This window comes from Felis catus, chromosome B3, assembly GCF_018350175.1.
Source record: "Felis catus isolate Fca126 chromosome B3, F.catus_Fca126_mat1.0, whole genome shotgun sequence".
In the NCBI taxonomy this organism is placed as follows: domain Eukaryota; kingdom Metazoa; phylum Chordata; class Mammalia; order Carnivora; family Felidae; genus Felis; species Felis catus.
In genome coordinates this window covers 144,113,301-144,138,733 of record NC_058373.1, presented here as the reverse complement: position 1 = coordinate 144,138,733, position 25,433 = coordinate 144,113,301, and the positions used below count along the sequence as shown (strand labels likewise).

At 48.2% G+C, this 25,433-nt stretch overlaps 1 protein-coding gene and 1 non-coding gene across 10 annotated transcripts in view; one reads left to right on the top strand and one right to left on the bottom strand.

Annotated features, from left to right (window-relative positions):
* The window catches only part of TECPR2 (tectonin beta-propeller repeat containing 2), a 107,276-nt gene that overhangs the window by 64,857 nt on the left and 16,986 nt on the right, over nucleotides 1-25,433 (bottom strand). For all 9 annotated transcript variants that reach the window (XM_045060549.1, XM_045060551.1, XM_045060553.1 and 6 more), the window contains 3 exons: nucleotides 12,786-12,914; nucleotides 12,272-12,403; nucleotides 8,931-9,088 (listed from right to left, as the gene is read on the bottom strand). In XM_045060549.1, the coding sequence (XP_044916484.1) occupies nucleotides 8,931-9,088; nucleotides 12,272-12,403; nucleotides 12,786-12,914 (419 nt within the window). The remainder of the gene's footprint in view (nucleotides 1-8,930; nucleotides 9,089-12,271; nucleotides 12,404-12,785; nucleotides 12,915-25,433) is intronic.
* Nucleotides 18,611-18,683, top strand: TRNAE-CUC. The gene has a single exon. It is a non-coding gene; the product is annotated as a tRNA-Glu (tRNA).

Here is a 25,433-nt window from a genome sequence, read left to right as displayed (position 1 = left end):
TGTGGCGAACAGTACAGCTCCTGTGTCCGAGAAAAGGAAACTGAAGCAGATGCGGACAAATCCAGGTCTGACTATCCTCCCCTTGTTCGGAAATTCTGTTCCTTTCAATGTCTGATTGCTGTACTCACTCCCACATCCCAATGAATGAGCATCACGCCTACAACTGAGTCTAAACCCATCATAGGAACCTGGTTCTCTTCTGGTCCCCAGGCGTGGTATTTTTTCTCTATTTTTAAAATTATGGGGCACCTGGGTGGCTCAGTTGGTGAAGCATCCAACTTTGGCTCAGGTCATGATCTCACAGCTCGTGGGTTCGAGCCCACATCAGGCCCTGTGCTGACAGCCCGGAGTCTGAAGCCTGTTTTGGATCCTGTGTCTCCTTCTCCCCATGCCCCTTCCCCACTCATGCTCTGTCTCTGTCTCTCTCTCAAAAATAAAGAAACATTAAAAAAATTTTTTTAATTATGAAATACCTAACACAAAGAATGTATGCTTTATATATGTTTTATCGTATATATCATATATATAAATTATATATATATATATATGTACTATATTACATATATGTATTTATAGGTACATAAAAGTTATGAAGTCTAATAAATGAAGTGCACACCTGGGAATTTATCCCTCAACTTCAGAAATAAATCATCAGCGACACTGTTGATGTTCTCTCATGTTCCTAAAAAAGTTCCTGCCCCTCTGTTCCCCAGGTATGACCACTAGACTGAATTTTGTGTTTATTATTCCCTTACTTTTACTGACAGTTTAACCACATACCTATGTATTCCTAAACACTATGAAATTTACAATTTCATTTGTATAAAAAAAGTATGATGCCATTTGTATACTTTTGCAACTTGCTTTTTTTTAAGTTTATTTATTTATTTTGAAACAGAGAGAGAGAGAGAGAGAGAGAGAGAGAGAGAGGGCACACATGAGTAGAAGAGGGGCAGAGAGAAGGAGAGAGACAATCCCAAGCAGGTTCTGTGCTGTCAGCACAGAGCCCCATGTGGGGCTCAATCACACAACCTGGGATCATGATCTGAGCAGAAATCACGAGGTGGATGCTCAACCGACTGAGCCACCCAGGAGCCCCTTAACATTATATTTTTAAGGTTTATCTTTACTGATAAAAAAGCTACACCTCATTCATTCTGACTGCTACACAGTAGTCCGCAAGTTATTTATTCACTTTCTTGCTGATGAGCATTTGCATTATTTCTACATTTTTATTTTAAACAGTAGTGCCCTGAGCATTTTCGCACAGACCTCCTAGTACACAGGTATAAGAGTCTGTCAAGGACCTTTCAGAGATGGAACCACTGCTCTGTTGGGTAACTGCTGGGTTTCTGGATAAGAACAAATTCAGGTTTGGAAGACAATTTCAAACTTTTTTCAACGTGATTATACCAACCTATGTTTCCACCAGTGATCCTGAAGTTCTTTTTTTTTTTTTTTTTTTTTTAAAGATCCTATTTTTTAAGTAATCTCTATACTGAACGTGGGGCTCAAACTCACAACCCTGGGATCAAGAGTTATACGCTTCCCTAACTGGGCCACCCAGGCACCCCTCTGAGTTCTCACTGTCCCTCGACTTTGCCTGATCTCAGGCTCCTGCCAGATCTGAAAGTTTAAGAGTTTCAGTCCAGGGGTGCTGCGTGGCTCAGTCAGTTGAGCGTCCAACTCTTGATTTTGGCTCAGGTCATGATCCCAGGGTTGTGAGGTTGAGCTCTGTGTCAGGCTCTGTGCTGACCATGGAGTGTGCTTGGGATTCCGTCTCCCTCCCTCTGCCCCTCTCCCCCACTCATTCTCTCTCTCTCTCTTAAAGAAATAACAAATTTAAAAAAAAGTTTCAGGGGCGCCTGGGTGGCTCAGTCGGTTAAGCGTCCAACTTCGGCTCAGGTCATGATCTGACAACTTGTGGGTTCGAGCCCCGCGTCAGGCTCTGTGCTGACAGCTCAGAGCCTGGTGCCTGCTTCGGATTCTGTGTCCCCCTCTCTCTCTGCTCTTCCTCCACCTGTGTGCTCATGCGCTCTTTCTCTGAAAAATGAATAACCATTACAAAGAAAAAAAAAGTTTCAGTCCAGCCCTGAGTCCTGCTGATCCTCTCTCCAAAACGCTTCCAATTTTTTTTTTTAACATTTATTTATTTTGAGAGCGAGAGGGCGTGCACATACAGGAGGGAGAGAGAATCCTAAGCAGGCTCTGTGCTGTCAGCAAGGAGCCTGACCCGGGGCTCGAACTCATAAACCGTGAGGCCATGACCTGAGCCGAAAGAAATCAAGAGTTGGATGTTTAACCTACTAAGCCACCCAGGCGCCCTTGTACGTCTCTGATTTTCAACAGTAGAGAGCGCACTGGCTCTAGATTGACAGCTGGGCTCAATTTCTAGCCCTGACATAGAATTGCCATGTGGTTGCAACCTTCCCGGCTCTCAGTTTCCTAATCTGTAAACCAGGGGTCATTCCCCCCATCTCAAAGGTTAAGTGAGGATTAAGTGACACAATCTCTGAAGGCACAAAAGCACTGCTGGTGACACTATGTCTCACAAATGCTCACCAGCCACCCACAGGGCTACAGGGACCCACAGCCGGGAGCTACCTGTGGGTCCATCCATGTCCCCACTGCGTGCTCCCTACCTATGTGCTCCCTACGCTCTCCTTACCCTCCCTGCACACAGCAGAGCCCTGTGGGGTGCCACCGTGTGGCCCTCCTGAGGGGCTGTCCCCAGAGCGCATCCCACACAGTCACACAGATAAACTTATCTGGACATTTCTCTGCACTTCAGTATCCCCCTAGGTCCCTCTGGCTCCGGTAACTCAATCCTTCTGGACGAGGTCCAAGGAGGACATCGAATATCAAGTTTACTTTGAAACAAAGATTGTTAGATTAGCCAAGAGTGTTCTACGCTGTAGATCATTCACGGACAGCGCTAAAATCGGCATCGTGCTCGATTACTGCCTTTGGTGGATCTGTTCTGGAAAGATTCACTAAATAGACCCAAACGAGTTCTACGGAACATCCCGTAATCTCTTCCTCTTGCCCTTCCTGTCAAATCAATTTCTACTTGGTGATCCAACTGTTAACTGTTTTCCTTCTATTTATAGGTCCTCTGAAAAATCTCTTGTCACTCCCATTTTGATTTGCTCACCTTAGGTCACTCATGCACTCATTTTAACAAACGCGTGGGGAGTTCCTGCGTTATGTAAGACCCAGTGCTGGGGGCAACATGAAAGGCGAAGGAGGCGAGACCCTGCCCGTGTCTGCGAACACGCCGTGGCAGACGGGCACGTGTGCGGGAACTGCCGTGCGGGCACCTGGCTGGCGCTGTATCTGAGTGAGGCTCAAAGAGCTGCCCCACAGTCCAGATGGGACGTGTCCTGCCCGGGGCACGAGAGGGCCAAACCCAGGACTACCACCCGGCTGAGGGGCGGGCGGGCCCTCTGGGGGAAGGAACATGCCGACGGGGTCCCGGTGGGTGGCTGGCTGGCTCTGAGGAACTGCTACATGTGGTGAGTGAGCCGAGGGAAGGCAGTGAAGTTGGAGATAACTGGCTAGAGTGAGGGGCGAGTCGTCCTAAACCGCTGGCTTGGCCGCCATCCACCCACTCGTGGTCCCGATTCTGCAGCACCTGATGTCATTCTGGATGGGTCCCTCAGACTCCAACCTTTAAGGTCTAGGCATCGCGGGGTTCTAAAATCATAACTAAGTTAACCTACCTACTTAATTCTGGTGGAGGTCATTTCCAGAAAAATCACTGATGACTTTAAAAACCACTTTAATTCCCTTTATGAGCCACATTAATATGAAAAGGGTGTTTTTTATGTTTTTTTAAGTTTATTTATTTTGAGAGAGAGTATGCATGAGCGGGGGAGGGGCAAGGAGAAAGACAGAGAGAGAATCCCCCGCGGTCTCCACCCTGTCGGCACAGAGCCCAATGCGGGGCTAAAACCCACGAACCGTGAGATCGTGACCTGAGCCGAAATCAAGAGTCGGACACCCAACGGAGCCCCCCAGGCACCCCTGAAAGGAGTGTTCTCTAACGTGATGTATAATTTATGGTGCCAGAGACCTGAAATGCTGAGCGTGGACAGAGGACCTGACACAGGACAAAGAAAATCTAAGATGGGTGACACAAGGCTCCGTGGCCAACTGCCCACAGACCGTCACACGGGCACGAGGGTGGGGACCCTGCTCCAGACCTTGATGCTGGCTCTGCAGGGGCACGCACTCCACGTGACTGCAACGTGCAGGGGCCCCGACGACCGGACGGTCCCCGTGTGAAACAGTGCAACACAGACCCGGAGATAAACCCTGAGGACAGCAGACACACAACACGCCTGGGGCCGGCTGGGGTCTCTGAGATCTTCTGGGCGTAACATGTGTCTTACCTGGTCCGGTCTGAGGGGGGTCACCACCTCCATCCGAAGAGCACAACCCCACCCCCGCTGAGGTTCCCTGCCTGCAAGCGTACCTGTGCCCACGCCCTGCTCCCTGCCGAGAACACCCGGCCCCGTCCAAGCCCCGCGCCCTCTGGGGTGGCCCGCCAGCGGGCTCCAGGGAGGCCACGACAGGTGCCAACATCTCAACCTCCGTGCCGGCCCGTGCCAGCCACCCGGCACCGGCCTCATGGTCCGTCTCTACAAACCTCCCACCAGACCCGCTCCCCACCAGGCGCCCCTTACGCCGTGTGTGTTCCCTCTGACAAAACCCAGCTGTCTCCGCACACGGCTATCCTGGCCCCTCCGGGCCCTCCAGCCCCTCCAGGCCCCGGCCTCTCTCATAAGCAAGGCCGCATGCAGCCACCAGGCTGCCAAATCCGAAGGTCTGTCTCAGGCCATCTCTCGGGCCGTCAGCAGCTCTGACAGCCCCGTGACACTCCCCCCGCGTAGCCCCCAACTTCTCCCTCCCTGACTGCCCTCCTCCAGTTACCATCACGCCGGGGCCGGGGGGGGGGGGGGGGGGGGGCGAGCTCTAACTGCCGCCCTCATGCTACGGGCTCCCAAGCGTGCGCCTGCCCTCCACCTGCCCCTCCGGCTCTCCACAGGGAGGAAGACTGTGCCACCTCGTCCACAACACTGCTCTGGCCTCTCCCCCAGGCCCCGCCCCCCACCCCCCACCCGACCCACGGCTCAGGCCGCAGCCTCTGGCTGATCTCTTTCTCTCACTCCCCACCCGGTCAGCTCTGCTCTGCGAGCATTCCCAGCACCCTGCCCTGGCCTGAGCCCCGGACTGCCCCCCTGAGCCGCCACTCTTGCCCCTCCCAGGACAGCGCGGGTGACTTGTCCTGGTCGGAGCCGTTCACAAGGGCCAGCGTGCCGGAAGAAAGCGGCCCCCGGTGAGGCCGCACAGCCTGCCGCGTGGGGTCCCGCCCGGGCCCCTCCTCTGCTCCACACACACCTGGCCTTGCCGCTCCCCAAACCCTCGGGTGCCTGGCGCGTGCACTGCTCCTGCTTCTCGCCGAGGTCCTCTCGTGAGTCCTCCTGCCCTTCCTTCAGGAGTCTGCCCCGGTCCCCACCACCCCTGCTGCGTATCCACAGCACACGGCCGTGTCCCCTGCTCCCTCCTCTGTGGCCCATATGCTCTAGTCCAAATCTAGTCCGATTTATTACTACGAACATTCTAGAACACATTTAATGCCAGCCTCCCACCCCAGGAACGGGAGCCCCGAGAGTAGAGCCTTTCCCTGTTCACAACTGTCTCCTCAGACCGAGAAAGGTGCTGGCCACAGCAGAGACTTGGTAAGGATTTTTTAATGTCACGTGAACACACAATGTCCCTACGTAAACACCCGATGTCAGAGGTCTCGGTGTCACCTGTAGGTAATGACTGAATTTTTGTCTCTGGCTGAGATCTGTGTATGTCCCTCCTCACTGTGACTCCCACTTGGCGACCTAACAAGCACCTCCAACTCAACAGAACGGAAGTCTAGACTGCAAGCCCAGGCTCCCCGCGGTGCTCCCACCGCCGCTGCCTCACTGCCGTAGCCAGAAGCACCGAAATCTATTCTTTTCTTCCCCTTGCCCCTCTACCCAATCCACCGTCCAGCCCCGTGCTTCCTATCTCCGAATTACGGCTCCCCGCTGACGGCCACCACCAGGGGCCAGCCTCCACGCCTGCTCCTCACCGTCCCCCTCCTGCCCATCTCCGATGAAGTCTCCACACAGAACCAGGGTGAGCTCCGAGAGGTTGCTCAGGTTGCTAATGTCCTGCCTAAAGAACTTCAATGGCTTTCTGTCATGCCTAGAATAACTCGGGCGACAGCATGTGGTCCCTCCGGCCCCCATCCCCAAGCTGGCTCAGGGCCTCCTTTGCAATCTCATTTTACACCTGCACCTCTCCACGGTCACCCCGGGCCCCTCTGGCTCCACAAACATTGCTCCCTGGCCCAATCCGAGGCCTCGGCATGTTCCGCTCCCTGAGACCAGAATGCTCTTCCACCGGCCCTTCCCACGCTTGAGGCTTCGTCTCCAATGGCGCTTCTCCACAGAAGCCCTTCCCAACTGTTCTAAAGAGCGTGCCACCCCCACCTGTGATGCTTCACCCTGACTGATCCACAATGTCCACAGCATGCATTGTAGCCTACACATCCGTCCTGCTGGAGGGGGGACACGCGTCCCCTCGCTCACATTCATCCTGCCGGGGTGTGGCGACTTGTCTGTCCCCTGGCTCACTGCCGTCCACCGCACGCTGCTGCCCGGCAGGCACGCACCCAACAGCTGCTGACTGAAACCCTGCTTCCGGAGGGTAGACACAGCAGATGCCCTTTCTGAACTACAATCTAAAATAGCACCCAACAGGGGCACCTGGGTGGCTCAGTCGGTTGAGCGTCAGAGTTCAGCTCAGGTCACGATCTCACGGTTTGTGGGTTCGAGCCCCGCATCAGGATCTGTGCTGACAGCTCAGAGCCTGGAGCCTGCTTCGGGTTCTGTGACTCCCTCTCTCTCTGCCCCTCCCCTGCTCATTCTCTCTCTCTCTCTCTCTCTCTCTCTCTCTCTCTTAAAAATAAAACATTAAAAAATTGAAAAGAACACTAACTTAAAAAAAAAAGCTTAAGAAAATAATAAAATAGCACACAACAGAAAAACAAGCCTGTAAACAGCTTTTCCATTTATTCTGTGTTATCCCCACTTCTCTAAGGCTCAGGGAAATATACTTCCCCGAGAGAAAAGGAACACATTTGTTGGTGTCTGCAGCCTGGGACAGGGCCTGGCCCAGGCCAGAAGACCTGACTACTCACAGGCACCAGGAGGGGCTCATGGAGAGTGGCTTGTGTTTCCACACAAGAGGCTAGAAGACCAGGTTTTAGGAGAAACACTATTGGCTTATCCATGTGAAAAGTAACTGGTCTTTATCTCTCTTTATACTCCACTACCCTTCCAAAAAGACACGATAGGGGCGCCTGGGTGGCGCAGTCAGTTAAGCGTCCGACTTCAGCCAGGTCACAATCTCGCGGTCCGTGAGTTCGAGCCCCGCGTCAGGCTCTGGGCTAATGGCTCAGAGCCTGGAGCCTGCTTCTGATTCTGTGTCTCCCTCTCTCTCTGCCCCTCCCCCGTTCATGCTCTGTCTCTCTCTGTCCCAAAAACAAATAAACGTTGAAAAAAAAATTTTTTAAATAAAAAAGACACGATAAAGTAGGACCCTGATGACGAACCAGGACAGGACGCGAAGCAGAAGAGGGGGACGCTGGCAGAGGGAAAGGCAAGATGAAGACGTGCACAACCACGGGGCCCAAGCTCCAAATTCTACTGTGCTTACGCCTCCAGGGGCTGTTAACAGGGACATTACGGTTACAGAAAGGGCAAACTGTTGACAGAATCGAGCGGGTATTCAGCACAGAAAACAGAAGCCAAAGGAAGGCATGACCAGATCTTTTATGAGCTAAGGGCTATCATGCTCCTCCCGTCCGACCTCCCCTTCTCCGGGCCATCGTCACCAGCACAGCTGTCACCACCAGCCTCCGTGGGCCCTCCCTCGAGGGCACGGCCGATGCCACCACGTCTCCTCGTCAGCCTGCTCTCCACACCCCCCAGCCCACCTGCCCCTCTGATTCTCAGTTGGCAACAGTGCCCCTTTACCAGGACCGTCTCCAAATCCTGCCGCCCAATTTATAAGCTGCCGGCCCCCGCCCCCTCCTGCTGCCCCCACTCGGCTCTCCGTCCCTCTCTGCTCAGAATGAGGGGGTGGCCCCACCACTCTATCCAGCCCCTCCTCACTGACCCCACCGCCACACAAACCGGGCCCTGAGCTCTACAAGCGTGTTTCCGGCAGGGAGGTCACCTATGCGCTCGGCTGCCTCTTCCCGCACGACTGGTAGGCGGCTGGACTTGGCCTAGCCCTTCTCCCCCTGTCCTTCCAGGTGGCAGGTAAACGGGGGGACGAGCTCTCAGCCTGGCAGCCTCCCCTCCAGAGCCTCCCCACTCCTCTTGGCCAGTTCCACTCCTCCCTCGCTCACTCCCTCAGGAAGTCTGCTGTCACCCCCAGGCCCGGGAGGAGCCTGACAGCACCCCTCACAGCTCCACAGTAGGTGACACCGCTGCTAACAACTTTCCCGCTGAGTTTCTCAAGCATCCGTGACGGCAGGCTCACATCCGCCTCGTCTACCAGTTACCCCCGACCCGGCACAGCCTGCACAGTGCAGAGGGGACCGTCACCCCTCCTGTGGCGGACCCAGAGCAGACCACCTCGGAGACTTTCCGGATTCTGGCGCTCGAGGCAGAGTGGCCATGCCTGCAGGTCCCTGCAGCAGATGAGAGGGAGCTTTCCCCATCTGATGCTGGCACAGGCGGCCAAGCAGGTTAGGGACCCGTCGGGGGACCCCAGGCTTAGAGCCACTGTGGGCTTGCCTAGGGTAACCTAGGCAAGGTGAACTAGGAAAACTTAAGGCCCCTCTGTAACCGCCACGCTGGGGCATGTGTGACGCTCACCTTTTCCTTGGTTGTGTTCCAATCTGCTTGACAGACTTCTCTTCCGTGTAAAAAAGCAGGCTTCTTTGTAGTGTAGACACGAGCAGAACTTTCTGGCTATAATCCAGCTGCACGATTGAAGATGGCTCTTCTAACACCAAATGGGAGTTGCAGACGCCCTGTGGGAGAGGCCAGTTAAACCCAACTCAATGTGGAGTCAATTTACACCTTGAAATGTATGCTGTTCATTCCCAACAGATTCAATGTCAACCCACTATGATGAAATTATTTGGAAAAGTTCTTACTAATGAGAAAACAATGTCAACACCTACCTCAGGTTCCATCAAGTTTGACAAGGAACGTTTAAAGATTTTGTATAATTTCTTTTAAAATGTTTTCAGGGGAGCATTCAGAGAAGAGTCCATAAAGGCCAAAGTGGAAACGTACTGCACTAGGACTACTGTTTACACTAATAGAATACAACAGGACTTTCCATAAGATTATTTGTGACAACTATCACCTAAGGTCACAAGACACTCATCCCCCCAAAGAGCTCAAAGCAATTTTGGGGACATTATATCCTTGCCAACTGAAAGGGTCATAAAAAACAAAAGAAACTGAAATGGTGGTAAATATATTGAAGAACAAAGTAAAATTTTAGAAGGCATTTTACTGCTAACACAAACTCTAATTCTTGGTGTCAAAAGTCTGTTTCTATATGTTACTTTTCTCCTGAACCAGTTTCTTCAATTGAGTAAGAAAAACTGATGCTCTATCGCAGAACTTTTGGGGGTGGGAGAGAAAAGCAGCAATCAGATTTACTGGTAAAATTTACATACAATAAAATTTACCTGCTCAAGATACACAATTCTATGGATTTTGGCAAACACATACAGTCCTATAACCACCGACACCATAACGATAGAGAGATTCTCATTCTCCCCAGACACTGAGTGCTTTTAAAGCAGATTTTCCGGGCGCCTGGGTGGCTCAGTCGGTTAAGCGACTGATTTCTGCTCAGGTCATGATCTCATGGTTTGTGAGTTCAAGCCCCACGTTGGGCTCTGTGCTGATAGAACCTGGAGCCTGCTTCAGATTCTGTCTCCCTCTCTCTCTGCCCCTCCCCCTCTGTCTCTCTCTGTCTCAGAAATAAACATTAAAAAAAAAAAGCAGAGTTTCCTCCACATTTGTCGTTACATAAACTGTAGCTTTTCAGTTTTTGACTTATGATGGAACTCAATTCATTGTATTAATTTTGCAAAATCGCACACACTCCCATACCTATTTATGTAAATCTCTTTGTACTTTATCTTAAAAAAAAAACAAAAAACAAAAAAAACAAAAAAAACTACCAGAACCTATCAATAAAGCTGGGAAAAAAAGTTCTCAGTGTGACAAGGATACTGTTTTCTGCATGTGGCTTTCTCTCTACTTCCTGAAATGCAGGCTCACGAGCAGTGCTGCCTGAAAGCCTCAACAGAAGGGAGGTACGACACAGGGACCCTTAATAACCTAAGGCTTTCCTGCAGAACAGGTTCTCAAAGTATGGTCTGCAGTCCTCAAGGGTCCCTAAGACCCTTTCAAAGGGTCTGCAAGGTCAACATTATCTTCATTATAACGCTAGGTTGCATCTGTCTTTTTCACTGAGCTGACATTTGCTCTGACACAAAAGCCACGGTGGGCAGAACGGGGCACTGAGCCCACTATCTGTCACTGTGCCCTCCACCACCACGCACTCATGACAAAAACGCGCGTTTCACTGAAGACGGGCTCTGTGGCAGAACAATTATAACTGCACCACATCCTTGCTCGTGGGTACGCACGGCTTTGTATTTTGTGTGACAGAGTGGCCCGGCTGCTGCATCCTGAGGTTCTCTGGTTCACTCAAGGAAAAGCACTTGTTCGACTCTAAAAGCTGTGAGCTCAACCAGTGGCTTCCCCCCCCCCACCCCACAGGACACCATTTTACTGGACATACTAGAATTACTCAAACTTGGGTATTTGGCAGACATTTTCAAGATGGACCAAACGGAGCTTGTCACTTTAATGACAACGAGTAATAGTGTGCGTTACTGACAATAAATATCAAGTTTTCAACTGAGGATTAGAATTGAAAACTTTAGGGGTGCCTGGGTGGCTCAGTCGGTTAAGCGTCCGACTTCGGCTCAGGTCACGATCTCACGGTCCGTGAGTTCGAGCCCTGCGTTGGGCTCTGGGCTGATGGCTCAGAGCCTGGAGCCTGCTTCCGATTCTGTGTCTCCCTCTCTCTCTGCCCCTCCCCCGTTCATGCTCTGTCTCTCTCTGTCTCAAAAATAAATAAAAACGTTAAAAAAAAAAAAAAAAAAAAAAAAAAGAATTGAAAACTTTATCCACACTTGTGAACTTGACCAATTCCCAGTAGCTAAAGACTTTTCTGATCAGGATGATCATGATATTAACAAAGATGCCTTCTCTGATATTATATAATCAAAATTGACACATTTGAAAAGATCTGCATCCCTCAACTGACTGAGCCACCCAGACGCCCCTGGGGTCCTCCTTTTAAGTGTGTAGAAGGGTCCTGAGACCAAAAACTTCAAGAACTACTGCTAGAGAAAACTTGTAACAGGGCAGTCTTGGATCAGAGGGACTAAACGCCAGTTGGCCAGTAATTGCTAAATTTCTACAATGCGCGAGGAACGCCCAGTCTCGCGGGCCCGGTCTGTGTCCCTCGCGGGACGAGGTGAAGCACAGGGGCGCACAGAGCCACACACACGGCGGGAAAGGCGTGGGCTTTAGAGCAGAAACTCAGTGTGGAACCCGCGGGGGACCCAGGGCTGGTGACTGGGTCACGGAGCCTGGGGTTCCTCATCTCCTGACCGGAGCCGGAGCACACACGGCTCAGGATGAAACAAAACAGCAGACACGCGGGCTGGGCCCTCCTCCTCCTCTGCCACGCCCTCCCACGTGAGGGGCGGGGCCTGGGCGGGGCTTGGCCAGGGGCGGAGCTCTCCACCCAGAAAGCACTGACCTCTGTCCAGTCCACAGTTATGATTACGCAATGCTTCCCGCGGCTCCTACACACCCTTCTGGGAGACCAGAATGACATGGTGTCTTTTTCTCAGGACCCTTCCACATGCTTAGACACAGGAGGATGAACACTGTGAAGGAAGGCTCCAGTGGAGACAAAGGCCAACCCTTTAGTCACAGGAGGGGAAGCTTAGAAAAGTGAGAGACGTCCTTGAAGGCAAACGTTACAAAATAATCGTTGACATTATGAAGGGGCAATGACTGAGGATGCAAACTGTTTGACTAAAATGTAATTATGGATATAAATTCTCCGAATATAAGAAGGCCAAAAATATTTCTGGAAACAATTTTACCTGGTCTAGATCCAGAGAAGAATAGACAATTTTCCCTTTGTCATCTCCAGAGAACAATTTCATTCCATTGGGGCTCCAAGCCAGAGCTGTTATGCTATTTTTGTGAATACCGGTGACATCAAATCTCCGAAGCTAGGAACGAACGATAAAAATGCGCACAAGAAAGAAAAGATGTGAGATGGGGCTCGTGGCCAAGGGATTATACAGTCCCTCCTACCTATGGAGAAGCTGGTTTTCCCAACCTTGTTTTCCACGCAAAACCCTGCACAAGGTTCCATCTGGGTATTTATTTTAAAACTGATAGAGGATGGCCAGAGAATATTAAGCAAAATTTAAATTACCCAAATGTGCACTCTGCCAAGCATCCTATCAAGAACAAAAATGGTATCTGATTATAAAGAGCATAGGGTTAAGCTTTTCTGAGCGTGTGTTTTCTGGGCAGATGAGTTTTCATTTTAAAATCCACGAGGAACTGGCCAAGAAGTTAAGAAATGCTAAAGTGACTCGTACTTACTTGTTTATTTCTCCCTGGCAAGGAAGACACAAGCTGAAAAACAGCAACTCTCCCAGAGGCTGTGCCCGCGGCCACGAGGTCATCGAAGCAGGCCAGCAACTTCACCACTGTGATGGGTTCCGTTTTCCCCTAAGAGAGCAAATGTTAAAGACAAACGGACCTGTAACCAGGCTGGCTTCCGAAACGCAAACATTACCCGTGAAGGCGGAAGGAGGCGGAAGCTTCATCAGGCTACAGCCTATACAAAGTCCTGATTGAAAATGTGTACAACTCAGAAAAACAATGACATCTGTTAAACCCTCCTTTTTGTTTCTAGATCTTTATTACTTTTTAAGTTTATTTATTTTGAGAGAGAGAGAAAAAAAAAAAGCAAGAGTAGGGGAGGGGCAGAGAGAGAAAGAGAACGAGAATCCCAAGCAGGCTCTTTGCTGACAGCTGTGGGCCCGATGTGAGACTTGAACTCCACGTACCATGAGATCATGACCTGAGCCAGAGTTGGACACTTAAATGACTGAGCCACCCAGGTGCCCCTCTAGGTTTTTAATCTTTGAAATGACAAATTAAAAAACTACATTTCTAATGAAGGAAATGCTGATCAATTGTGTGTGAATATTCTGATACTGATCAAGAGAGTACCAGGGGCTTGGAGAGCTGTTTCCTGCCCAGAACAGGAATCTGGAGTAAGAAGAGCTTATCTACCCCAGATCCAAGCTCTGCTTTCTTCTCTTAACATGGACAAGTCATTCAATCACTGCAGTTGACGGTCTGCCTGCAGCACAGGCTTGCTGCACGGATCCAGGAGGCGATGCATCTGAAATTTGTTCTTAGATCAATAATCAAATTAAGTAACGCTAACTCAAACTTAATACATTGCTATACTTAAAAGCACATGTACAAGGGGCGCCTGGGTGGCTCAGTCGGTTAAGCGTCTGACTTCAGTTCAGGTCATGATCTCACAGTTCGGGAGTTGGAGCCCTGCATTGGGCTCTGTGCTGACAGCTCGGAGCCTGGAGCCTGGAGCCTGCTTTGGATTCTGTGTCTCCCTCTCTCTCTCTCCCCCAAATAAATAACAAAAAATTAACAAAAAAAGCACACGTACAAGCACTGCACACAGATACTCAAGGCTTCCAGGCCCAGAGTGAAACCATTCATTCAGAAAACTCACGCAACCATTTGACCCCGCTAAGATATACGGCAAGAGCTCCAATAAAACACTTTGATCCCTATATTTGGATGCAGTAATTTACATGGTATTCAATCTATCAAATGTGGAGGTATACCCTCCACATTCAGGGTACGGAGTCAGCTGCTATGGTAACATAAACCGAAGTAGGTCGCAGTCCCGCCCTCTTAAAGCTGAGCTGTGGCAATGAGCCGGGCACATGAAAAGCCGCCTACAGCCAGTGGGGGTGGTGATGACTGCGCTCGCTTTCATCTGGTACTTTACAGCTTTCAGGGTATTCTCAGGGGCTCTAAATATATCTGATGAGATCGTGATGTAGGGGAAGGGCTTTGGATCTTAAGCTATAGGAAGGCAAAGGGGAGCCCAGGAAGATTCCTGACTTTGCCAGTGTATGGTCAGAAGTGTTTCTGATAACCCTGATCGGGTGTAGCACAGAAGGAGGAGGAAGTGCGACCAGGCGGCGAGACCAGCCGGGGGCCTTTTGCTATAGTTCGGGCCGGAGGCCGGAGGTCATATGTGCCTCGTGGAGAGAAGTGGCAAGCTGAACGGGCAGGAAGGCAGTGAACCCTGATGGAGAAAGAAGGCTCTGTTAAGACCTGTTTGCCATGATGCCAGCAACAAGGAGAACAGCACAGCGGCTCTGAGCATTCTGAGCCAGGCGACCCGGTAAGCGCTTCACGTGCATTACCTCCTTGATTCCTCACGCATCCGTGAGGGCAGGTGCTGTGGTTTTCTTCGTTTGACAAAGGTTAAGTGGTTTGTGTAAGGACACAGCACCGGAGGAGTCAAGAGTTGGGATTCACGCCTAAGTGTGACCAGAGGCCCTGCCTCGCTGCTCTCTGCGCTGAGTGGGAATCCGCAGGCCCCGCAGATGGGAGGCTCGGGAGGCTCGGGAGGCCTGGCAGCTTGTGGAGAAGAAGGAAAATAAGGGGACTGTATCATCCGCGGCGTGGAAAACACGAGTGCTGATGCCGTGAGCAGAATCCACTGGCGCTGCTCTGAGGGAAGACAGTGTCAGAACATGCTTTAGACGTGGACGGTGTTGACATGGCAGCAGACTGGTGAAGAGAATGCTGTCCTGCGAATTCGTAATTATTAGAACTGCCACCACATCAGGAATCAAGATCCCTTATTGGAGATCTTGCCGTGTCATAGCACAAAGCGGTGGTGTAATTTTTCTGAATGAGTGGTTTCAAAATAAAAATCATCGTTCAGCTGGGCTGGAAGCCTGAGTATCTATGTGCGATGCATGTACACATGCTTTTTAATAAACTAACATTGTGACTTAACGCTATTTAATATGATCGTTAGTAAGTGTTACAGTTCTTAAGAACCAAAACATCGCAAGAATCAGAATATCAATCCTTAGCTATACTTTAGATAGAAACAAAATACGAGGCTTCAACTTCCTATAGTATGAGTGTAGCTATTCTGAAAAACGTTCCTCTCCAAACATCTAGAAATGCTGAGTAAGATACACAAAACGCCCTTTTAAATGCATAGCTGATCTCTAGGAAGTAAAAATCAACAGAGGCCAAAGCCGGTAAGAATACAGTCAAACCAGAACAGAAGGCAGCCCTGAAGCTACGGGCTGCCTCAGAACTGTCTGCCCAACACCAAGAGCCTTGGTTTCCCGAGCTGAACAGGGCTAACGCGGACAAGGCTTCAGGCCAGATGAGGTGGGAGCTGGAACGGCCATCCCCTGCAAAAGCCCCTGAAGACCCCCTGAAGGCCTAACCATCAAAGTGTAAACTAGGGAAAAATCAATTTGCTGGCAAATGGAACAGACAAGGAACTCTGTCTTCTCTCAGACATTGGCTAGAGTGAATAAAAGAGAAGAATGTTCCCCAAGAATCTGTCACCACCAGCCTGCCCTATTCAGCATCTGAGTTTGAATTTATCTTCTGTTTCCACTCAAAAAGAGCTCCATGCCAGGCAGTTGACCTGAAGTGCATCTATGTTAGCTGCACGCCAAGAGGCCTGGCAGAGGGAGTCTAAACCCCATCTGTGGGACACAGTCTCGACCCAGGTCCCTCAGATTCACACATATTAGGACCAGTCACAGAGCTTCTAATTAGAAACCACCATGGGAAAAAGGCCCCATGAAGAAGAATCAACTAAAAAAAACACAGTAACAGGGACTCCTGGGTGGCTCAGTCGGTTAAGCGTCTGACTTCGGCTCAGGTCATGGTCTCACGGTTTGTGAGTTTGAGCCCCATGTTGGGCTCTGTGCTGACACCTTGGAGCCTGGAGCCTGCTTCGGATTCTGGGTCTCCCTCTCTCTCTCTCTCTCTGCCCCGCCCCTGTGCTCTCTCTCTCTCTCTCTCTCTCTCTCTTTTCTCTCAAAAGTAAATAAACATGAAAAAAATAATTTTTTAACACAATAACAGAATTGTACAACCTTTTGCCTCCACCCAAGTACAGCATTTAGATCGAAGAGACCCAGAGCATAAAAGAAATATGCTTAACATTTTAAAGAAATATATACAGAATTTAAAACATAATAGTAACCTACTATCGGAAATAGAAATGAAAGAGTCAAAAGAATTTAAAATCTTAATGGGTGATTAAATAGCAGATTAGTCAGAGCTGAAAGAAAATTATTGAACTAGATGACAGATCTGTGCCACGTAGAGAGAGGAAAAGATAAGAAACATGAAAGGGCAGAGTCCTAGGGGACAGAATCCAAAGATCCATCTAATTGGGATGCCAGAAGAAAAGACGGTAACAGAAGGCAACATCTTCAGAGATAAGGGCTAAAAGTTACCCAGAATTGATGAAAGACCCGTGTCCTCAGGAGCACAAGCCTTGAAAAAGTTTAACAGAAAGAAATCCACATATACACACTGTGTAGTGAAACGCTAAAACCTCAGATGCCGAGAAGATATTAATATGTCAGAAAAAAGGGCAAATGACCAGATATGAGTAATCATTAAAAACCAAACTTCTCGGGGCACCTGGCTGGCTCAGTTGGTAGTGTGTGACTCTCGATTTTGGGGTTGTGAGTTCAAGCCCCATGTTGGGTGTAGAGAGTGCTCGAAAATAAAATGTTTAGGGGCACCTGGGTGGTTCAGTTGGTTAAGCGTCTGACTCTCGGTTTTGGTTCAGGTCATGGTCTCCTGGTGGTGAGATCGAGCCCTTCATTGGGCTCCATGCTGTGCATGCAGCCTGCTTAAGATCCTCCTTCTCCCTCTCGTCCTGCCCCTCCCCTGCACACGTACATGCACGTGCATGCTCACTCTCAAAAAAAAAAAAAGAAAATTCTTTAAAAAAAACAAAACTTCTCAACAGAAACAGTGGAGACCAGAAGGCAATGGAAGATCATCTTCAAAGTGCTAAGATAGAAAAACTGTTAGCTTTGAATAGAGATCTGTTTAAACAACTTAGAGACACAGAGACATTCAGACAAGCAAAAAATCAAGAGTACGAGACATTTACGTTTAGATAAGAAAGGCCAGAGACATCTAAGAAAACTAAAGGCCAAAAACAAAACAAAACAAAACAAAACCTTATAGGCTAATATCCCTCATGAATATAGATACAAAAAAAAAAAACCGTAATAAAATATTACCGAAAGGAAGATAGCAAGATTTTAAAAAGGATAATACATCATTACACAGTGGGGTTTACAGAAGTAATACACATTTGGATTAACAATCAAACTCAATACATATAATATGCCATATTAATAGAATAAAGAAGAAAATCATGTTATCATCTCAACAGATTCAGAAAAAATATGACAAACTTCCATACTCATTCATGACTAAAAAACTCTCGGAAAACTAGGAACAGAATTAAGTAGAAACAAAAAGCATCTATGAGGAATCTACAGCTAATGCACGTACACGCCAAGGCAAAGATGTCCATTCTTACTGTGGACATTGTACTGGAGGTCCCAGCCAGTGCAGTCACTCAAATAAAAAAAAAAAAAAAAAAAAAAAGCAAAGGCATACACATTGGCAAAAATGAAGTAAAATGCTTCCTGCACAGGCAGAAGTTGATCACCTGTGTAGAAAACCCTAAGAAATCTATAAAATACGATGGAAGTAAAATACACATTAATCAATTCTATTTCCATATGTCGGCGACACAAAATCTGCAAGTAAAATAAACTGTTGAATAGTTCTTATGTTATTTGTGAAGTGATGTGACATTACTTGAGGGTAGACGGAGAGAAGTTAAAGGACACATGTTGTAAATCCTAGAAAAACTGCTAAGAAAGAAAAGCGGGAGGGCTAACAAGCCATAGTGGACATAAAATAGAAATATGAAAAAATAATTAGTCTGAAAGACAGCAGGAAAAGAAAATAAACAAAACAAGATGATAAAGAACAGGTGGGATAAACAGAACACAATTACCAAGATGGTAGACCTAACTGATGGCTCTCAACTGGGGACAAGTCTGTCCCCCAGCCTGTCCATGGGACATGTGACAGTTTCTGGAGGTTGCTGCAATTGGAGGTGATACAAACGCCATCTGGTAGGCAGAAAGCAGGGATGCTGCTAAACACCTACAATACCCAGGAGAGCACCCCAGACCAAGGTGTCAGTAGCTGTCAGGCCGAGAAACTGACTTAAACCCAACCATATCAATAATTACATTCAATATAAACGGCCTAAATATGCCAATTATCAGGCCGTCTGGCTGGCTCAGTCGGTAGGGCTTGCGACTCTCAATCTCAGGGTCGTGAGTTCAATCCTCATGCTGGGCATAAAGATTACTTAAAAAGAAAAAAAAAAAAGCAGGGACGCCTGGGTGGCTTAGTTGGTTAAACATCTGGCTTCAGCTCGGGTCATGATCTCGCAGTTCATGAGTTTGAGCCTCACATCTGCACTGTAAGCACAGAGCCTGCTTGGGATTCTCTCTCCCTCTCCCCACTTCCCTCTCTGCCCCTCCCCTACTTGTGTTCTCTCTCTCTCTCTCTCTCTCTCAAAATAAATAAACTTAAAAGAAACTAGAGATTGTTAAACTGAATAAAAAAGTAAGACCTGACTTCATGTTATCTTCAAGAAATGCACTTTAGTTATAAAGGCACAGATAAACTAAAGGTAAGAATGGAAAAAGATATACCAGGCAAACTCTGATTGTAAGCAAGCAGGAGAGGCTATACCACCACCCAAGTAGACGAGGAATATCACCAGAGATAAAAAAGAGGTACTACATAGTGATAAAAGGATCTATTCAATAAATAGACAACAATCCTAAATGTGTAAGTACCAAACAATAGAGCTTTAAAATGCACGAAACACAACAACCTGACTATATTGAATACCACTGAACTATATACACTTAAAAATGGAAAAATGATAAATTTTATGTTCTGTATGTTTTACCACAATTTTTAAAAATACGTGAAGCAGAAACGGACAGAAAGACAAACACACTATTTCTGTGGATGGATTCAACCCTCCCATCATGGTAACTGACGGAAGCAGGCTATCGAAGGCCCGGAAGACCGAACCACACCGTGGCGTTAGCACGAGTCTGCCAAAAAGCAGGACCTGCCAGTGGAAGCAGACACGCGCGACATCTGTCTGGGCAAACCCAGCCGGAAGAGGCGGCGGGAACTGTCAACTCACAGTGCAGGTCTGCGACCCGAGATGGAGACAAGGGAAGGAAGGGGAGTCGCACAGGCTAATCTCCAACTGCAGTGCAGTTCTAGAAAGTTGTGGCCTTGCCATCAGGAACCCCCAAGCCAGAGTCACTTGTCAGGAGTCACCAGCTTCATGGGCGTAGGTGTGCCTTGTGTCCCAGCTGCACCCAGTCACAGGCCGGGAGCGCCAGTGGGAAGCGTGGCTCTGGGTGGGCACAGCGGCAGGCTCAGGGCTGCCCAGTTACATACACCCCCGCAGGGAGAGAGGGTAATTGAGATGAGGCTATCACCAAGTGCCACACAGAATCAAAAGACACAGGTGGAGAAAATATTCAAGGCTTATTTTTTACGACTGGATCAGGATACACAAAACCTGTTTTAGAAAACGGAAGGCACAAAGCCACCATCCATCTTTTTAAACAGTATTTCTATTTCATAAAGCCAATCCTTCATTTAAGATATTATTTAAAAATGGGATTTTTACAGGGGCGCCTGCGTGGCTCAGTCGGTTAAGCGTCCAGCTTCGGCTGGGGTCATGATCTTGCAGTTTGTGAGTTCGAGTCCCATGTCAGGCTCTGTGCTGACAGCTCAGAGCCTGGAGTCTGCTTCGGATTCTGTGTCTCCCCCTCTCTCTCTGCCCCTCCCCCACTCACGCTCTGTCTCTGTCTCTCTCTCGAAATAAACATTAAAAAATAAAATAAATAAACGCATTGCTGATTTACAAGGAGATGCACGCTGAAGATTAAGCAATCGTGTTTACTGATGGCTTCACTGTGCTTGTCGTGTGGACACGAACAACGTGTCCCTTTCAGGGGCTCTCACGGTCCAGGAAAAGGACAAGACCCATCAACACATACAGGAACCAAGCATTACTGTCACTGACACACAGGTACGGGGGGGTCACAGGAAGGACATGGTCAGCTCCGACGGGGACGAGGGGCAGGGCGGACAAGATTGCTGCCTTCACGATGCCAGTTGGCTGAATCCCAAGTGCCTCGTGGCACGGGAGTCTCTCGTTTCCATTTCTACAATGATGAAATATGTTCACGTATACAAGACTACATACGACATGACATACGTATACAAGACACACGTATACAAGACTACATACGACTGTAGACAACTGCTTAGATGGTCATAAAACGAACGTCCACGGAGTCCCGACCCAGCCTGGAAAAGGGAACGTCGAGGGCACCTTTGAAGCCCTCTGGGCCCTTCTCCCTACCTGCATACCCTCATGCCACCAAAACCACTATCCTGGAATGGGAATTTATCCCCTTGCTTTTCACAGCTTCATCACAGGTGCACGTGCCCTTACGCACTACGGTGCACACACGTGCCCAACACAGACTCAGACTGGTGAGCCAGCACGTGGAGGTTCTGGCCCTCAACCTTCCTGACTCAGAAACTCAGTTTTTTCAGTGTCCTATTGTGTTCAGTGCCCAGGGTGGTTGCCTTGTGGGCATCTCATGCACAAGAAGTTAAAGTTGAAGCCAAAAAGCCAGTTTATTACTTTATAAAGAACTAACGGTCACACAAACCAGAATGCTCACGTACGTAGGACCTGTACATTCTTCCCCACTGGCTGATGCTCATGGGCAGCAAGTCTCAGTCAAAAGCTGCTTGGCTAGCAGGGAGCAATTTCTGAGCAAGCCATGGTAAGCGTTAGGGCCGGCCATGCCAAGGGGGTCTCAGCTCTCAAAGGGACTCCCAGCTGCACGGGTAATTCGGCCCGATTTTTCCCAAGTTACCCGGCAGACTATACGCTCTCTTCCTGCCGTCACATCCTCTTTTCTTCTTCTTTTTTTTAAGTTTATTTGTTTTGAGAGAGAGAGGATGAGCAGAGGAGGGGCGGGAGGGGGGGTGGGCAGAGGATCTGAAACGGGCTCCGTGCTGACAGCACAGAGCCCAATGCGGGGCTAACCTGGGTCAAAGTCGGACGCTTAAGCGACTGAGCCACTCAGGTACCCCTCCTTTTTTCTTTTGATGTAGGGACACTTCAGTCTTATTCTGGCCTGGGAGTCACTCTTCTGTCTCTTTAAGGAGACTCTGTCCATTTCAGGGCTCATCTATTGTATGCTGACTCTTACATTTCCCTCCTTTGCAACTTCCCAGGAGCACTTCTTGTTGCCTTGTGGCAACTTAACCCCCCTCAAAATGGAAATCTAGCGATAAAAAAATTTAAGAAGAGACTGATTTGAAAGAAGCCAGTGATGTTTTTCTGAACAAACACTTCACCACCAGGGTAGCATTCCACCAACCTCCTCAGGCTCCTTGGCAGGCGGTTTTCCCTTCATACACAGGACAAAACTGTACGAAGGGGAAGCGTTCTTTGCAAGTGAGCTCATGGGAGCTGTGAAATGTGACAAGGCTTTCTTCGTGAGTGTCTCTCGATATGCCAAAGCTTAACCTTTAGGAGAAACTGCTAGCATATCAAATAATAGATCGAAAATACCTAGAAACATTTGAGAAGACTCTAGTAAGATATGCATCAAATTGAAAAGAATTGTTTCACTTTTATTCTTCTTTTACTAACACAGACCCACAGTTTAAAGTTTAAATATTTACATAACTATCTGATGATCCAAAAGGTAAATCAAAGCATCCCCTTTTCTGGAAGAATTTCCTTAACTCCATAGGGCAAATTGGAGTAGGGAACATCCACTGGACTTGAAGGAAGTCCCTAGGGCCCGGGACACCACCACTAGAGAAATCTTAGAGACAGAAGGCAGATTACCTACAAAGGAAAGCAACTCGACGGCCAGCAGGAGTCCCAGCAGTGGAGATGATGATATAATACCTTTAAAGTGTTGAGACAAAATAAACATCTGAAGTGAGGTAGGGATCCAGTTTCACTTTCCCCCAAATACTCATATCCAAATGTCCCACACCATTTAGTAGAACAACCTTGTAACAGCATCTTTGCAAAACCTCAAGCGATCATATATGTATGGATTTTCTGGGTTCTCTGTTCTATTCTTTTTGATCTGATCTCTTTATCTATTCTTGTGCTAACAACCACCATCAGCTTAATTACTGAAGGTTTATAAGCCTTGCTAACCCAGTAGAGCAACCCCTCCCATCTTGTTCTTTTGCCTTTAGTATCTTGACTCTTCTTGAGTCATTACAATTGCAAATACAATTTTAAATTACCAGTAGTTAATGAGTTGAAGGAATCCATGCTGAGGATACCAGTGAAACCCTATACCGCAATGCTACTGACATGCCAGAATTTAGATCATAGGATCCTAATTAGTCAGTTAAGCATCCAACTCTTGATTTCAGCTCAGGTCATGATCTCAAGGTCTGTGCGATCGAGTCCCAAGTCGGGCTCTGTGAGGGGCATGGAGTCTGCCTAAGATCCTCTCTCCCTCTCCTTCTGCCCCTACCCTGTTTTCTCTCACGTGCATGCACTCTCTCTGTTGAAATAAATGAGTAAACTTAAAAAAAATATATATATATATATACATACATATATATATATGTATGTATGTATGTATACACACACACACACACACACACACACACACACACACACACACACACACACACACACACACTTGGTAAAAGTCAAGGAAACATTCATAACATTCTGAAGCATGAGTTTCCTGACTGGAAAACATCACAGACATGTTCCCATGCTCAGGCCTCCCCTTCCTTCCACTGGGAATATTCTGCCCCCGCTGTAACAGCACGTCCATCATGCTGCTCACCGTCTTTGGGTCTCCATTCAGCTGTCACCGCTCAGCGAGCCCTTCCCTGAACTTCCTATTTAAAATTGCAACGCCCCGCGCTGCAGCTCCTCACCCCCTCCTCTGCTTTATTCTCCCCTCAGACCCCCTTCTTGTTCGTCTGTGTGTTGGCGGCTCTGGCTCCCCACTAGACTCCGAGTCCCCTGAGGGCAGGGGCCTTGCCTGCCCTGTTCTGTGCCTCTCCAGGACCTCAAGCGGGCCTAGCACACGGTGAGCACTGGGTACTTTTTTCTTTTTTAATGTTTATTTATTTTTGAAGGCGAAAGAAACAGAGTGTGTGTGTTGGGGGGGTGGGGAGGGGAGCGGTGCAGACAGAGAGGGAGACAAAGAATCCAAAGCAGGCTCCAGGCTCCGAGCTGTCAGCACAGAGCCTGATGCAGGACTCGAACTCACACACTGCGAGATCATGACCCGAGCCGAAGTCGGACACTCAACCGACGGAGCCACCCAGGTGTCCCCGCACTGGGTACTTATTGAATGAACTCCTGGAGACCCAAGTGCAGACAAGCTGCAGAAGTGAGAACCAGGTAGTGCAGAGACTGCTCTGGGGGCGAATCCGTGGAATTTCCGCCATTCACCGAATGCTAAGAAGAGAGGTTATACAATTACTTTCCAAAGAGAAAATCAGAAGCTCAGGTCAACTTATCGTTCCGGTCTGTTCTTACATATTTCACACCCATGCATTTAACAAGTTTATAACATTTTTATACTCGTTATTAGCTCCTCACGGTTTCTTGTGCTTTTGGCACGAGCTAGAAGAACTTCTTGTGTCTCCATCTGCCCTCTCCCACTAACTCGTGTAGGAAAAAAGGTTTCCAAAAGTATTATTCTTGAAAACACACGACAGGCTGTATTTAGCACAGATAAGGTCTGCTTTCCTTCTTTAGAAACAGAACTTCATTTAAAAACATCATCTTTCATCCATGCCATACGTGGGTTCATGAGAGGATAGACTAACTTTTATTTTTATTTACCTTCCTATAAAATCTTAGATTTCCCCTAAATGAAACTAGTTGATGCGTCTCTCAATTTTCACTTGGAAATTCCAGAGACTCTGAACCTGGTTTCCACTGTCTTCCAAATCCAGACTTTTGTGGAGGCCCTGTCTTCTCTCACAGGAAGTGAGCGTAATGGTCAGGCAACCAGCTGTGTGGCGTGGAGCGGGAATCTTACCATTTCTTTATTTGAAAAACATGGGAATCGTGCCAAATTATTCTAAGACCTAGCCAGCTCTGAAGACAAAAGTGACCAGAACAACAAAACAGTTCATCCATCTCTAGGATCACGTAGCTAATAACCGACAGCCAACACTCAAAACAGAGCTTTGTGTTGTTGTGTTGATGCAAGTAAATACGGGGCGCCTGGGTGGCTCGGTCAGTTGAGCGTCCAACTCTTGATTTTGGCTCAGGTCGTGCTCTCACAGTTTGTGAGGTAGAGCCCCACACTGGGCTCCGTGCTGACAGCGCACAGCCTACTCGGGATTCTCTCTCTCCCCCTCTCTCTGCCCGTCCCTCGCTCACTCTGTCTCTCTGTCGAAAATAAACTTCAAAAACATTAAAAAAAAAAAACCCAAAACAAGGAAATAGGAAAACATTCTTGTTACCAAAAAATTCGAATGATTCCACCGCATTTAAAGAAAACAAAAAGATACTTCTTCACACCCCCTCCCTTAGCCTACCCCATTCTCAGGCCCCACAGAGATTTAGAGAATCATGATGGAGAGTCAGGAGTGCTCCTGCAGACCTTTTCCCGTATGTTTTACAGACGGATATTTAGCTTTCTTTTCCCACCCCAGTATTCTGATTCCAAATTCCGTGTTCTTTCCAAAACGGAATTTTTATTTTGCACTTCCTTTGTGATTTTCCACAATTACGGGTTTGTATTCTATACCAAATGGGTGCTTGAAAAATGTTTTGGATACTTGGGGCTGTCAAGTTTGGATTTTGGCCCCAGTAAAATACATTTTTTTCTGATCCCTCCGTCAGAGAAAGTCAGCGGACGTATACATATAATATATGACTTTTCCTGGAGTCCCCTCTTCATCTGCTGGTTCCAAGAATTTGTACTTGATTTTCCCAAACTCTGGGCACCCCTGGTGCTAGGACATCACCTTCCT